Source organism: Heloderma suspectum, chromosome 2 (assembly GCF_057233095.1).
Source record: "Heloderma suspectum isolate Gila_16-S chromosome 2, 16-S_ref, whole genome shotgun sequence".
NCBI lineage: Eukaryota > Metazoa > Chordata > Lepidosauria > Squamata > Helodermatidae > Heloderma > Heloderma suspectum.
This window is the reverse complement of record NC_139459.1, coordinates 330,493,199-330,508,429: the sequence shown is the minus strand read 5'-3', so window position 1 is coordinate 330,508,429 and position 15,231 is coordinate 330,493,199. Positions and strand designations below refer to the sequence as shown.

General features: G+C 44.4%; 1 protein-coding gene across 3 annotated transcripts; it reads right to left on the bottom strand.

Annotated features, from left to right (window-relative positions):
• Positions 1-3,439: 3,439 nt before the first annotated feature.
• Positions 3,440-14,909, bottom strand: PSMD6 (proteasome 26S subunit, non-ATPase 6). 3 transcript variants are annotated; one of them, XM_084840477.1, is made up of 8 exons: positions 14,683-14,909; positions 11,794-11,999; positions 10,132-10,277; positions 7,145-7,364; positions 6,938-7,046; positions 6,193-6,361; positions 4,766-4,843; positions 3,440-3,825 (listed from the first exon to the last, which is right to left on the bottom strand). In XM_084840477.1, exons 1-8 carry the CDS (start codon positions 14,825-14,827, stop codon positions 3,729-3,731), a joined length of 1,170 nt encoding a protein of 389 aa, XP_084696603.1. In that variant the 5' UTR covers positions 14,828-14,909; the 3' UTR covers positions 3,440-3,728. The 3 variants fall into 3 exon arrangements, with proteins under 3 accessions (XP_084696603.1, XP_084696604.1, XP_084696605.1); XM_084840478.1 differs by lacking the exon at positions 14,683-14,909 and adding an exon at positions 12,102-12,408 and having other exon boundaries at positions 11,794-12,022; XM_084840479.1 differs by lacking the exon at positions 14,683-14,909 and adding an exon at positions 12,102-12,268.
• Positions 14,910-15,231: the final 322 nt, after the last annotated feature.

Here is a 15,231-nt window from a genome sequence, read left to right as displayed (position 1 = left end):
TATGAGGTGCACAGTATGTTTCTGTTTCAAAATGAAGACCAGAAGAAATTTGTCTGAGCTCAGGGAAAAGAGGTCGCATTAATTTCTGCTTGCAAAGAGTCCAGAGCAGTTAAGCCTCTCTATCCCAGGCTGGGACCTCCTCAGCTGTGATGAAAATATCTCAAATGCTTCTGGCTGCCCAAAAAGCTCATCATGAGCAAAGTGATCATGCCAATCACACAAGTTCTTTGAACTCGGGAAACAGGAGTCATCCCTGTTCAGGAAACATTGCTTCGTACTTTAAGAGACACTTGGAAATGGGGAAGAGAACTTTGCAGCAGTTTGCCATGAAGTGAAAGGCGTCCCCACCCTATTCCCAGCAAGCACTGTTCATGGCAGATTTGGGAGAAGCTGTGGATGATAACTCATGTCAAGGTGCCAAAAAATGTGGCTCCCGTTTTTTGTGTGGCTGGGTTCCCTAAATTTTGCATTGAGACTTGCTTTAATGAATGCCTAATTAAGAGAAGCAATCTTTGTGGTTGCCTATGCAAACATGCTAGGTATGCTAGCTATTTTTGGAGAGGCTATGTCCATAATTTATATTGGGGATACCATGAAATATGTTGTACAGAGGTCATAGTGACAGGATGCTTTGTGATCAGACAGCTTAGACTAGAAACATTTACACATCCTTACATGTTGGAGGCGCACCTTCGATCCTGAGGGCTGCACCAGGTGTTTGCTGGAGGCCGCATGCACACATTGTACTCAAAACTCCTGCCCGAGAGCGCCTCGGAGGCTTGGCATATGCTTTGCACAGATAAAACCAGCACTGATCCTGGTGATCTTTTCTCAAACCACCCAGGAGTTCTGGCTCCCAATCCCTCTCCCTCCACTAATCCGCTCTTGTTGAAAGATCCTGACATCCCACATTCTTGTTACATGGAACATTTTCAGGAAAAAATGCTGTAGGAACAGGCTCTATGGTTCCTGAAGCCTTGTTCCTAGAGCATCCTTGAAGGATCCTTCAAGCACTGTTCCCTAGGTAGCTCTAGGAACAAGGCTTCTATGATGAACCATAAAACCTGTTCCTAGAGTTTTTTTCCTTGGGGTGGGGGGGACACCTTTTGCACCTGTGCAACATACAGGGGGCAGCAAAGTAAGCGTACTTAAAGGAAGCAAAAGGCTTTTTCAAGCATTTTTGACTTCTTAGAGGGTTTATTCTGAATACTTATTCATGAGAGCTAAGGTCAAGATTGGTTTTAGAATAAGTATGTACTGTACAAGACACTTGATAAAGACTGCAGGGATAGTGTTACATCCTGCATTGTGCAGAGTGTTGGACTAGATGACCTCCAAGACCATAGAATCATAGAATAGTAGGGTTGGAAGAGGCCTACAAGACCATAGAGTCCAACCCCCTGCTCAGTGCAGGAATCCAAGTCAGAGCATCCCTGACAGATGGCTGTCCAGCTTTGTCTTGAATGCCTCCAGCGTGGGAGAGCCCACTACCTCCCCAAGTAATTGGTTCCATTAATCCTTCCAGTCCTATGATTCTAAATGGCTCATGAGGCTTTAGTTACAGGGACACCTTGTCATCTGTTTAGTCATCCCTTTGATTTAGCCTGCCCGTGTCTTCAAGTAGGGAAATAATTCATATTAAATGTAGGCCAAACTTTGACCCCTAAGATATACTGAAGCTTCTTAGCTTCTAAGACAGAGGCCCCCAACCTTTTTGTACATATGAACACATTTGGAAATTTGAGAAACTGCTGTGGGCACCACCACACACTGTATCAGTGGATTGCTGCTTTGGTGTCTATGTTTCGCATCTATGGATCTTGGGCTGCGTCTTATTCAGCAAAAACTTTTGTTTCGTATCTACTGGATACGCAATGTCTCTTTAATAAGGGATTGCCTATTTCGGCTAATTGCTGGCAGTGCAAAATAGCTAGTATTTCTTTTAAACATATGTTTTGGCAATGTCCGGTAGTTGCTTCTTTGTGGGGTGAGATTATTACACAGATAAACTTCATAGTGGAACAGTTTTGAACACTAACTGATGTATACGCTCTTTTAAATTATTTGTTTCATAGAAATTAACTAATGGACAGCGTGAATAGATTCACTACGCCTTTTGACCACTAAAAGTGGTTTTACATTAGAAGAACACTCACTTCCGATAATGCAATGGATTGAAGACTTTTAAAGTGCTTTCAATATTTGAACGGGTGGCATATAGACGCCACCTTCAAACAGACACCTATTTGGATATTTGTTCTGCTTTTGTTGAAGCCTATTAATTGCTGGGAAGTTGTATGCATTTCATATGTATTCATTGCTATGGAGAATATACAAATCCATGTTCGTATATTTAAAAAAAACGGGAAAAAGGTTTTATGGGTGCCCACAGATGCTGCATTGAGGACCCCTGCTCTAAGAGAAAAGGCACTATAGTTACTGGGAAGCAGCTAAGCAGGTCCCCATTGCATTATTTACAGACACGCAAAGTCAACTCCAGGTTGGGAGCAGGACTATAGGAGTATACCTACACTATTCCCTGGCCACCTCATGTTAGATTCTACTGTTTAACTGAGAACTACATTACAATCTCTTTCTGACCTTCTCATACACCAACCTTTTGAGTTGTTTGAGGATGTATCCATTAAAATCAAATATACCATAAGTCTGATTACTACATCCTACCTCAGACTATTTATGGCTTGTCTCCTGTAGTTCCTCTGCTTGAGCTGCTCTGTGCAATGTAATACATTGTCTCCGACTACTACCCCTTTGCTTTCTATTTTTCTGGCCCTGCTGGCCAAAACCCAGCAGTGCCCATCCATCCATCAACCCCACTCCCATTCGGAAGTATACAAGCAATTTATCAAAGCAGCACATTTCCTTTTGTGTGGGTAAACTGTCCAAAATCACAGGCTACAAGAGAGGTACTTGCTCTTTTAAAACCTGAGCTCCATTTTCATCTCATTAAGCTTACATGCCTATGCACAGTAGGCAGTATCCAATACTGCCCGCTCACCAGCAGGACCTATTGCTAGTGCAATGGGAACCTAGAAGTTCCTGAAGCAAGTGGAAACACTTTTTTAGAACGCCACAGGTCAGCAGAGCTCACAGACGGGAGCTCCACTGACCTGTCCTGCAAACCAAAGTTTGTTAGTTTCCCGAGTTCCTTTAGGAAGCACTAGTTCCTGCTGCAGTCATAGTGAGTCCCATAGCACAACAGAACCAGCAGAGGTGAAGCAGCAGTACTGGATACTACTCAATATTAGGAGGCCTAAACAGCAAAAAATGTTATTTTACAGGGCAATCTTAAACATGCCTACTCAGCAGTAAGCCCCATTGAGTTCAAGTTGTACTCCCTGGTAAGTATACAAGATTGCAGCTTTAATCGTCTTATAAGCTCTCTCCAAGTGAACATGCCAGTGGAAGCTCAGTCTTTGGTGGCAAATTCTAGCACTGGGCTTATATCCATTTTATTAACCAAATTAAACAACCCAAGAACTAAACAGGACAGACAATTGTATTACACATTTAATAAATGAAGTTGATCAGAAAACATGAACGGAACATTTATACATTTCTGTTGTTTACAGAATGAAGTAGCCTATAAAAACCCTAACTACATCGTGGTTGCCATTTCCTTCACGACAGTATAACAACTTATACAATATAGTAATAATTACTTCCAAAATGGTTGTCAAAATTAGGCATTCACCATTTTTTTAAAGTTACATATTAATTACTCTAGAAAGCTTCTGCACTCTGTTTAGCAGCAAGTCTCCTTTTTTTATGGTTTCTTGGTACTGCCAGTTCTTGCTGTCAGGCCTACAGATGAGACGGAAGGAGAGAGAATTTAGTCAAGACACTGAAAGCCATTGATGTAGAACAAACTGGGTTTGCATGATCACTGCAGTCACTAGCTTAAATAAGCCACAGTGGGTTGCAGCACATGCCAGGCAACTTCTGAATATTCAAGCCTTGATCATGGCTTGTTGTGTCATCCAAAGCTGGCAAGGGCGGGTTGTTGTTGTGGTTAACAAGCCATCCAGAACCCATGGGCTGTTTTAAGGTTGTGGGTTGTTCGTTAACCATGCCAACAACCCACCCGTGCCAAGTTCAAATGACATGACAAGCTGTGGTTGTGGCTTGAATATTCAAAATGGCCGCCTTCACACACCCCAGCCAACCATGGCTTGATCGTACAAACCAGCCTACTGCGCTCCCAGAAACTCTAGCATTCCTCAGTCACGTATCAGGAATTCCACAATAAGCAAAGCAGTAATGGCAGACAGGCTTCCTCAAAAGGCAGCCTGTTCACCACTACTAATCCTTCCCTGCAGCATGCAGTCCCAGGAGAACATGGGTGTGTTTCAGGCCACACATTTAGTTCAGGTGAGGCTTGTTAACTGAGAGGGCACCCTAAAACATGTCACAGAGCTTTCAGTGACAGATAAGCTGATGGTGAATGGGTAGCCTCAAAGCAGAAACACACTATTCTAAATTATAAAAGCAACTTTGGACCAGTGGAAACAGTACTCCAAGTTTGAGCTGAAAGACCAGAGCTCAGATCACTGTCTAGCTCCATGGCTTCAGCCAAGCTATTGTGTCAGCATCTGCTTACCATCTGTAGAGCTACCCCAACAGGTTTGGTTAGATAGCAACTCAGAGGCTGCAAAGTGCTTCATGTGAAGTCTAAATCGCACCACCACCCATTTCTTAATATCACACGTGTTACCCAAAATACAGTAAGAAAGTTGACTGGTACCTGTTAGTTTCTACTATTTCGTTGACTTTGTCTATTTTGCAGTGTAGTCTCCCAGCGGCAATAAATCTTGAAAGTTCCCTGTTTGGGAAATTATATACAAGACCCTTCTTACTCTTCTATCTCTAATTTCAGGACTGTAGCCAATTGTATCTAATCTACTGTATAGCACCCAAAACAATATGGTGGAGGACTGCTAATTTTTAGCACATTTTAAGGCCTTGCCTCAGGAAGGGTGGGGAGAGAGTGAGCAACCTTTGAGAAACAAGCCTGCCAGGGTTTCCTTCTGCAGCCATGTTAGCATGATGCAGGCAACTCTTCCTGAAAGGCATGTGAGGAAGTGCACAAAGCAGCTGCAACTGCATAATTAAATGCCATTCTGTTAACTGTGTAGAGCTATCAAACCTAAGACCTGTAATTAGCACACCATAATGGGGTGGAGACAGCTTACTGGCTTGTGTAGTTCAGCTCACAGCGCTTGCTGCTTCGGCTTGCGAAGGTGAGTAGTTATCTCGCTCTTCTTAGACAGTGTCCATGATGGGTATGGGCTCAACCTGCAGGTGGCAGCCTTCACAAACCCCGGCACCCCAATGGCAGTCACCATTTCTAGACCCTCCCTGGCTAAGACCCAACTCACATTTTGTTCTTGGTGCGATTATGTCTCCATAACTGCTGGCAAAGTGAGTATCTTTTGTGAGTGACCTCCACATAGTAAGAGGTGGTATTTCTTGGAACTTCTCACATACATGCACCCACAGGAATTTAACATTTGGCTCATTACATGAAAGCAATGGAGGAAACATCATTTGTCCTGGCTTCAGTGGATTAACAGTGGAACAGGCCTGACTCTTCCCATCTGACACCAGCCACTGAAGACATCTGAATGTATCCATAAGAGGGGAACGGTCAAATGCCAACAGCTACAGAAGCCAAGTGTCATATTTACTGGAGTATTAATTCTGATGGATCTGATAGCGTTGTTGGCAACAAATCTGCATACTTGTCCTGGCTGGTGAACAACTGCAAGATATTGCAGGTTCGTGTGTTTTATAAAAACATTAGCGAAGTGACTAAATGCCAAGTGTATTTTTGTAGTGAAATGCATTGCATGGAAACAATCATAGAATATTCAGGTGTTTTGGATTATAGTTCCCATCAGCCCCAGCCAGAATGGCCAATGGTCAGGGATTATAGGAACTGTAGTCTGAAACATGTGAAGGACATGGGACTGCCAGTCCCTGCCTAGCATCTTCTTTAATTATTTCTTGCCCTGGCCTATGTAAATCTTGTGATTAATGGTCCTCCTGCTATCTCATAATGCTCCTACATATAGATTATTTTTTAAAAAGCTAAGTCATTTGATTGCTATCTTTTTATCTGGTGTGGAATTACTGTGAACTGTAGAAATGAGGGTTTTTTAAAGTACTTACTGATCTATGAACTCTACACAGACTCCAAAAGCATCTGCCATGTAACCTAGCGTAAGTGACCTATAAGATTCTAGGAGCTGGCTGTAGGCATGGATTCTCATCTCTCGAACATAATAGCGATAGTGAGGGGCAAACAGCCAATCTTTCTTCATCTCTTGCTCTACGGTGGCTGAAACAGAAATAAAACATGCAGTGACGACTCCATCTCATGAAAGTAATTTTTCCCCAAAATATTAGCCCTAAGGATAGACCTAGCATGGGTAGGTGAACCTCTCTCAGGAGACCTGGGTACTTGCAAGCATCAGCAAGAATTCCTTCATATCCGACACCCCGGTGAAAACATAATGCTCACCACACATGTATACGTAGCCTCTCTCATCCTGGCAACATTAGGGAAAGTATTCCCCGTTAAGAGCCAGTGAAGAAATCCACTGGTATTCATGGGTGTTTTACTCCTGACCTCATGAAGCACATTCTGCCTCCCTTCTCATTTGTTCTGCCTGCTACCATGTGAGGATAAGAGTGATCACATCCTGAACCAGCTTTGGTTCATTTTACTTGTTGGTGAGAAATCTCAAGCTAATTTCCCCCCCTCCTGTTTGCAGGTGGCCCATAATATTTCAGAATGCTAGTCTTAGAAGATGGGCAGCAAGTACTAGAGGACTGTGCATGTTATTCATGAATCGTGGGCTGCCCCCCTTCAATCTAGTAACTCATGCAGACCAGAAAACAAAAATGTCCTTACCTAGTGACTGGAAGAAAACGGAATACCGACATTCATAGAGTGAAAAGAGGTATTGCCTCACTTTCGGTAAACTGTGCAACACTTCCAGAATCTCTGCCCCTTTAATAACCTAAAGGGGATCAGACAAAAAAGCAAAAATCAGACATGAAAGGAATAGGGAACACACATACTCTGCAGGTTCTCTATGCAAGCAGCTGCTTGGCCTACCTTCTCTCTAAGGTCAGGCCGGTCTAATGCAATCATGCTGACGTAGACTGTGTAGGTTACAAAGGTTTTGTAATCCATAAGTTCGTAAGATGTAAATGTTGAAACTGTATCCAAGAAAAGCTCTGCTGCCTGCTTGAAGTCTCGAATGGCCACACAGTAAAGACCCTGGTAGACCTTAAGGCGATTCCGTCGGTCCCAGTCTCCTCCTTCCTCTATTAAACTTCAAAAAAAGAAAACAGATAAACATATTGTTACCCTGCGATCCTTAGCAATGCACAAACACTGTGATTAAGATCTGAACCAGACCCTCAGTTAGACACCCATACTTTAAGACAGCCTTGCCCAACCTGGTGCCCTCCATGGCTGGCTGGGGATGCTTGGAATTGTAGTCCAACACACCTGGAGGGCAGGCTGCCTTAAGGCAAGCAAGGTGGAGTGCACATTTCTGCCCTACATACCAAGCAATGGATAATTATTTATTTATTTTATTTATTTAAAATATTTCTTGGCCGCCTTTCAGGGCAGAAGCCCTCCCAAGGTGGCTCACAGCAATAAAATACATTAGAATGGTTAAAATATTAAAAGTGATAAAAACATAAAAACAATAAAAGCCAACAATAAAACCAACCACGATGTTAACAGTACTAACAGCAACATTTGCAGTCATATCAATACAAGGCCAAGGTAAAAGAATATGTTTTCAAGGCCTTTTTAGAAGTCTGCAATGACAGAGCATGGCGGACCTCCGATAGCAACTTGTTCCAAACATGTGGAGCCACTGCAGAGAAGGCCTTCTCACGTGTGGTCATCCATGGTTGAGCAAATGAGAAGGGCCTCTCTTTCTGATCTTAAAGTGCAGGCAGGCTGATATAGGTGAAGGTAACTTGGTCCCAAACCATCTAAGGCTTTAAAGGTCAAAACCAGCATTTTGAATTGGGCTCGGAAACACAGTAACCAGTGTAGCTCATGCAGTATAGGTGCTATATGATCGAATCGCCCCCACCAATACTCGGGCGGCTGCATTCTGCACGAGTTGGAGTTTCTGAACCATCTTCAAAGGCAGCCCCATGTATAGCGCATTACTGTAGTCCAGCCTGGACTTGACTAGTGCGTGGATAACTGAGGCAAGTCCGTCCTCTTCAGATAGGGCTGCCATTGGTATTTCTGCAGCCTAAGCAGAAAAAAAGCAATCCCGGACACCACACCCACCTGGGCTTCCCCAGTTAGCTCAGAATCCAGGAGAACTCCCAGACTGCACACTTGGTCTTTCAGGGGGAGTGCAACCCCATCTAAGGCCAGTTGTAAACCTCCATCCGAAGTAGCTGGTTTCCCAACCCACAGTACCTCTGTCTTGTCTGGATTAAGTTTCAGCTTGTTCACCCTCACCCATCCCAAAACAGCCTCCAGACATTTGTTCAAGAGTTCCACAGCCTCCCTGGGATGAGCAGATGGAAACGAGAGGTAGAGCTGAGTATCATCCGCATACTGATGACATTTCAGCCCAAACCTCCTGATGACCTTCCCCCAGCGGTTTCATGTAGATGGTAAAAAGCATAGAGGACAAGATGGAGCCTTGCAGCACCCCACAGGCTAATGGCCATGGGGTGGAACTGAAGTCTCCCAGCACCACCTTCTGAGACCACTCCTCCAGAAAGGACCGGAACCACTTTAAAACTGTGCCTCCCAAGCCCAATCCAGATAAACGATCCAGAAGGATACCATGGTTGATGGTATCAAAAGCCACTGAGAGGTCCAGAAGAACCAGCAGGGTTGCACTCCCCCCATCCATTCCCCGGCATAAGTCATCAACCTGGGTGACCAAGGCTGTTTCCGTCCCATAACCAGGCACTTTTATGCCTGGTTATGGGACTTTTACGGTAACACTTAAACCGTAACAGTACTAACTGTTGCGTGATCTAGCCACAGTTAAATATGCAAAGTACTGATTTTTTAGATCTTCACAGAATGAAAAAAATAAAGACGTGTGTGTGTATTTTATAATATATGCTCTCTGTCAAAAGGACAATACACTAAGAGTGTTTTAAAATAGTATTTCTTATCCCAATTCATACTGCTGCAAATCACTTCGATTCACAATTCAAAGGTAGGAATATTACTGATAATAATGTTGTTATTACACTTAACTGGAACAAGCAGCCCACTTGGGAGTTGAAGTTGGGAAAGGACTTTCAAATATTGCACCCTACAGAACAATTTCAGCAATTTGGTCCAGAAGTATAATCTGGGACTCTGCTGGTCATACTGCTCCTAAAACATAGCGGCAAGGCCTTCGTACTGCACTGTCTTGGACTCCGCTATGCTTCTTGCCTGCCTCAGGTGATTCCACTTTCTGCATCAAATAAACAAACTGATGAATGCTTGAATCAAACTGAGGTGTGAAAAAATGGAAATGAAGCTTGAATATTGAATAAAGCTATGGTTCTTTCAGTCACTGATCATTAGAGAAATAAACTTCAGCTATGCTGGTTTTTAAAAGGATGTATTATTTACTCTGATTTAATATAAATTAATATGAGTTCTGGGTAAATTCATCATCACTGATTGAATAAAAATCATTTGTAATTTCAAGTTTCATAAAGAGAACATTAAACTGTACTCTGCTGGTGTATAATACATTTCAGGTAAATGTAGATTTGATAAATATTGCTTATATTTCATCCCCTCCCCCATGTCTATACTCTGTTTTAAAAAACTGTTTTTTTCTCATGGTTTCTACATTTCTGAAGTTTGCACTCCTTGCCACAGTTCAGCACTTTTGGATTTCAATACACAGTACGCACTCCATGCTACATAAAGAAGCCATTCACTAGCAACTAGAATGTCCTACAACAAATCTTCAAAACTCGTATTACCTGTTAATCAAGAGGCAATGTGTATAATACTTTATATATTAAGATAATTTGCTCCAGATTTCTTTTGACTTTAACACAGGTTCCTTCCTTTTGCTGCAACAACAGAAATGGTACCTTTTTGCTTTTTCAGTGTTCCGTGTGATGAGGTCATTGTCCATATAAAATAGACCAATTCGGAGCAGATAGAACACAATATCCAACCGATGTCCCAGAGCCACGGTCTTGTCATACGTCTTCCGGAAGGCAGTCAGAGCAGCTTCCTAACAAAATAGCATTTGCTAATGTTAGATTGCACAGATAAATGCGTGACTTGATAACAGACATACCCCAGTTCCATGCATACCACCCAACATCCAAGGGCCATTTATGTTTGCCCACTGGATGAAGTTAGTTGAGAGGTTATGAGTAGGGCCCTTATAACCTGTGGAAGTGTAGACCACAGAGGTACTCATAGCTCAGCACACACTTGACAGACATTGATCATCACCGTCCAGATGTTTTAAAGCAATCTGAAGAAGATTATGCCATTTTCCAATCTTGTTTTTTGCTTGATGATTTGACTGGAGGCCAAGCCTCCACAAATGCACTTGCTGGGGTCGTCCTCCATAAACTGCAGAAAACTCAGGGGAAGTTCTTTATGTCAAGCTGAGCTTTGAAGCAGACAAAAGTTCCATGCAGAGGAAGGGAGCAGACTAATTCTCTATTGTACTCAGCTCTGGAACAGGTAGAAACCTTCTCTTTTGAAGCCCAGCACAATATGACAGAATGCCTGTCCCACCAGTCCTTTGGCATGTGCGGAAGATGAGGGAAGGGTCAATGGCAAGCACAAATGATGGCTCTTAAACCAAATCAAAGTTTGTCGATTCATGAAAGAGGTTTCTAAGTCAGTAGCTGACAAGCTAGCTTAGATCTGGGAACCCCAGCACACCCTTCTCCTGCAATATCAGATGTATCTTTCTATTTGTGCTATGGTTTCTGACATATAGGATAGAATAATCTCTCTTCCTTAATTCACAACAGCACTGAGGATTAGTATGCTGATTACTGTAGTTACTGCATGTGGAGGAAGGAGGAAAAGTGAAGTAGCCTACACATTCATTCCACTTACTACATTTTATTTATTACTGGATTTCTATCCCACTTTACAGCCCAAGACCTTCAAGCAGCTTACAAAACTAAAGCTCAACATAACAATTCAATTAACACAAAAAGAACAAGACAAATTGATAAAACAGTAGTTAGTTAAGTACCTGACTGCTGACCACGTCCCTCCCCACAGTCTAGCAAACAGTTTCCAAAAAAGAAAAGACTTGAACACAGGGGTGGGGAACCAGTGGACCTCCAGATGTTGTTGGGCTCTAACTTTCCATCAGCCCCAGCCAGCATGGCCAAAGGTTGGAGATGATGGAATCTGTAGTCCAGCAATGTCTGGAGGGCCAGAGATTCCCCACTCTTGCTTTAATAAGTGTATGAAGACCACAAAAGCCACCACTGGGGAACAGTCCAACCTCTTGCTCACCTTCCAGACCTCAGACAGCAGGAGCTTTCTGGGGAGGACCTCCTCAAATAAGGCACAGTAGTTATTGGGTGGATTAGAAATGTAATAAAATAAAACAAATTATTTGTCCACTTGATCATCACTCTGAAACATGGGAATAGCATCGGCAGAGAACATCTCAGCCAAGCTCATTCTAGATGGATGGCACCAAGAGGAACACTTGGGCTTAAACAAGTGTCATTACTAAGCAGCTCTCGGAATCAGAGTCCTTCACCTACCTTGTCCCCAATTCGGCAGAGGTACTCTGCTTTGGTCATCATGGCATCACGGATTTCACTTTCCCCCAAGTTCTTCTCTGCGTCTTCCAATTGATCATCAAGGCGTTTCAACTCCTCCTCATTTGCTTTCTTCATCTTATTCAACAGCTCTGTATCTACCTGCCAGTCAAGTGACTTGCAGAGGGATTCGTAGTATGGGGCCATGTCTGAAAATGGAATCGTCACAGGGCTGCTTAAATAATTAGTCCTGCAACATCATACGTTCAATGAGCACAACAGCATAAAGTTCAGAAGGAAATGAAATGAACCTTGTTTCTTTCACTCAGGCTGCAGTAGAGAACTGGTGTGCCATGGAAGCTAGAGGTGCTGGACTGAGACTGGGGAGACCTGGATTCAAATCCTTTCTCAAGCACCAAGTTGACTGGATGACCCTGGCCCAGGCACTCTCTCTTTCAGCCTAACCTACTTCATAGGGCTGTTGAGAGGATGGGGGAAGAGTTGTGTGTAGGTTTTATGAGAAAGTGCATTCAAAAATGCATGCCCCACAGTGCACACTACCATCTCACAATTCTCAATCTGCTACATGCATAAGCCAGGTCTCAGCCCACAAACTATGCACACTTAAAAGAGAGTGAGCCCCAGGAAACTTAGAAGGATTTTGTTCTAAAGTAAACATGCATAGGATTTAGCTGGAAGGTTATCACAGGGGGAATCCACAGGATGACGTTCTCCAGAACTTCAAACCTTCAAGTCCACCTCATCAAGCTGAATGGAGAGCTGCCTCACAATGTGTGCACACATCAGAGCAAAGGCAGACATCAAATATTTGGCTTATTTTTAATCTAGATGAAAAATAACATTATCCAGTATATTTTCATTTTAGCATTGCCTCAATGCAACATCACAGCTCTCTGTTTACCTCACCTAAAGGAACTGTATCTTCCCAAAACAAGATCCCTGCAATAGCAATTTGTTGATACACAATGAAAGATACACTGGAATCTAAATGCAGTAATGTTGGAGAGATTGTGAAACACTTTCCAAAGATGACAGTAATACTATAAATACTGACACGCGGGTGACTCACTCCTTGCCATGTACACACCCAACCAACCCATTTATAATGCCACAGCCCTTGTACACTCAGTTTATCACATCCACAAAACAGCTGGCTGTAAGTTCCCATTACATGGAGAAAATGGACAGAGAAATAATACTGATAGCAAGGAAGGTTCAACAAGTGAAGAATGTAACAAAACTACCTTAAGAACATGGCAAAGTTCTGTAGAACAACCTAGCTGCATTTGTGGCTTTATTGTGAAGCTCTGGGGCAGGAGAGAAGTAAGCCCCATTGAGCTCAATGGGGCTTACTTGAAGGTAAGTGGTTAAAGGATTGCAGCTACAGTTGCCTGCTCAACTTTTGACTATCCAACTCTTCCCCACTACTTCTTGTTGATCCATGGGCTCCCATCCACCCACCTCTTCTTTGCCACCTAGCATCCTTCACAAACCCTCTGATTAGAGACCATGTCATTTCCTACTCCCCACAAAGCTTGTGACATCTAGTAGGCCCTAAATAAATACTAAAAAAGAGTAGCAAGGCACAGAGGAGCTATCAAGTATAAGGCTATATTCCTGGAGGCAGGATTAATGAGATGTGAAATCAGTCATTCAAGAAGGACTCCACCTGTGACTACCCTGACTCCACTTGTGGCAGGCTCAGCCGAGGGGGACTTGCAGAGGGACAGCACGAAGTGCTACCACTCAGAAGGTATTGTGCAACTATTGCGTCTTCCTCCTTAACAGATTTTCCATGGGATGGAAAAGGAGCACTGAGAAAACATGGGAGGGTTATAACTGGAAGACAACAGTCTGGGCCCCCTGTAAAATTCTGTGAATGAGGCAGAGATATGAAGAGATAAAAGCCTCATCTGGAAGCACCCCCCAATTTTGCATTCAACAACAAGCAGTTCTGGAAATATATGAACATAGAGCTGATGCAGAGTAGCAAGAAAAAGACAGAGTTATACAAGTCAGTACTGGCTGAATATTGCCAGTGTCATGAACACAGTGAGTGGGTGGCCTCAAACTGTAATCTATAATATAAGGACAACACTTATATACCTCACAGATTTGTAAGGCCTGCTTTGATTTTTTTAAATGTATGCCACTCTTCATCGTATCGGGTTTCAGAATGACGTGTAGCATAAAACATACAAAAGGCAATCTCTGAAGAAAACAGAAGATAAAACTTTAAAACAGGCTAGGTCTGCTTGATCCAGTCAGTAAACTAAATCAAAATTACTATATATGTAAAAAAAAAAAAAAAAGCTAGAAATACCTTGCAGTTCAGGGGAAGCTGTCATAGACAACTGGCAGAACACATCCTTTGCATGCAGAAGGTCCCAAGTTCAATCCCAGCATACCTAGGTAGGGCTGGGAAAGACCCCTGCCCAAAAACCTAGAGCAGCCTTCCCCAACCTGGTGCCCTCCAGACATTTTAGACTACAGTTCCCAGCATTTCTGACCACTGCATGGGCAATGAAATCCAAAGCAACAGGAGTGGAGAAGGCCACCCTGGAAAGCTGCTGCAATTCGGACCGGGCCAAGCTAGACAGACCAATGATCCGGGTTTGCTATACGACACCACAACTGCTATAGCAGATGTGAAGCACTATTGTTGTCATTAAGTCCTATTCCTCTGAGCATATCCAGAGTGCCTTCCCTCTGACTAAAGCACAAGTCTTCCCAATCTGATGCCCTCCAGTGGCAGCTCAATACATTGGGGGGAGAGGAGCCCGGCCTCCGCCCAACGCCGCGAGGGCTTCGGAGAAGGCCGGAGAGGAGAGGCGAGGCCCGGCCCGGCCCCCTCGCGCCTCGTGGGCTCACCGTGCTCGCGTACGGCGGCCATGAGCTCCTGGCGCACGGCGGGGTCCGGCCGCTGAGGCTGCAGGCTGAGGAGGAAGCGGAGCTGCGCGATGCGGAGGTCCGGGTTCTTGGGCAGCCCCTCCTCCTCCAGGTTCTCCAGCGGCATCGCGGCGAGGACGGGCAGGGCCGGCGCGGGCGGCGGCGGCGGCGGCGGGGCCAGGGAGTGACTCAGCCAGCCACCCGGAAGCGGAAGGTGCCTGCGGGAGGCCGCTTCCTGCGCGAGCTCCGCCCCCACCCGCAGCCAAAGGGCTGCGTTCTCCGCGGCGTTGCAAGCGCACTTCCGGAGGCCGGGCGGGCGCGCGCACGGTCCGGCGCCCTCGGTGCGCGTGGCTGGCGCGGCGGGCCTTTGGAGCAGCCGTGCCGTCGAACCCCGCCCCGCTGCCTTCCGCAACTGGGCGCCCTCCAGACGAGTCGGGCGCAACGCCCATCCTTCCCAGCCATGCCGGGTCCAGATTTTTCCAAATCCTCGTTATGCGTCGCTCTTCTTTATCGGACAAACAGACTGAGCCC

Coding starts and splice junctions, on each gene's coding strand:
- PSMD6 (XM_084840477.1), bottom strand. CDS start 14,827: ATGCCGCTGGAGAACCTGGAGGAGGAGGGGCTGCCCAAGAACCCGGAC. Junction 7,365..10,131: donor AACACTGAAAAAGCAAAAAG/GTACCATTTCTG, acceptor CTTTTTTTGAAG/TTTAATAGAGGAAGGAGGAG. Junction 4,844..6,192: donor TGTGTAGAGTTCATAGATCA/GTAAGTACTTTA, acceptor TTTCCCAAACAG/GGAACTTTCAAGATTTATTG.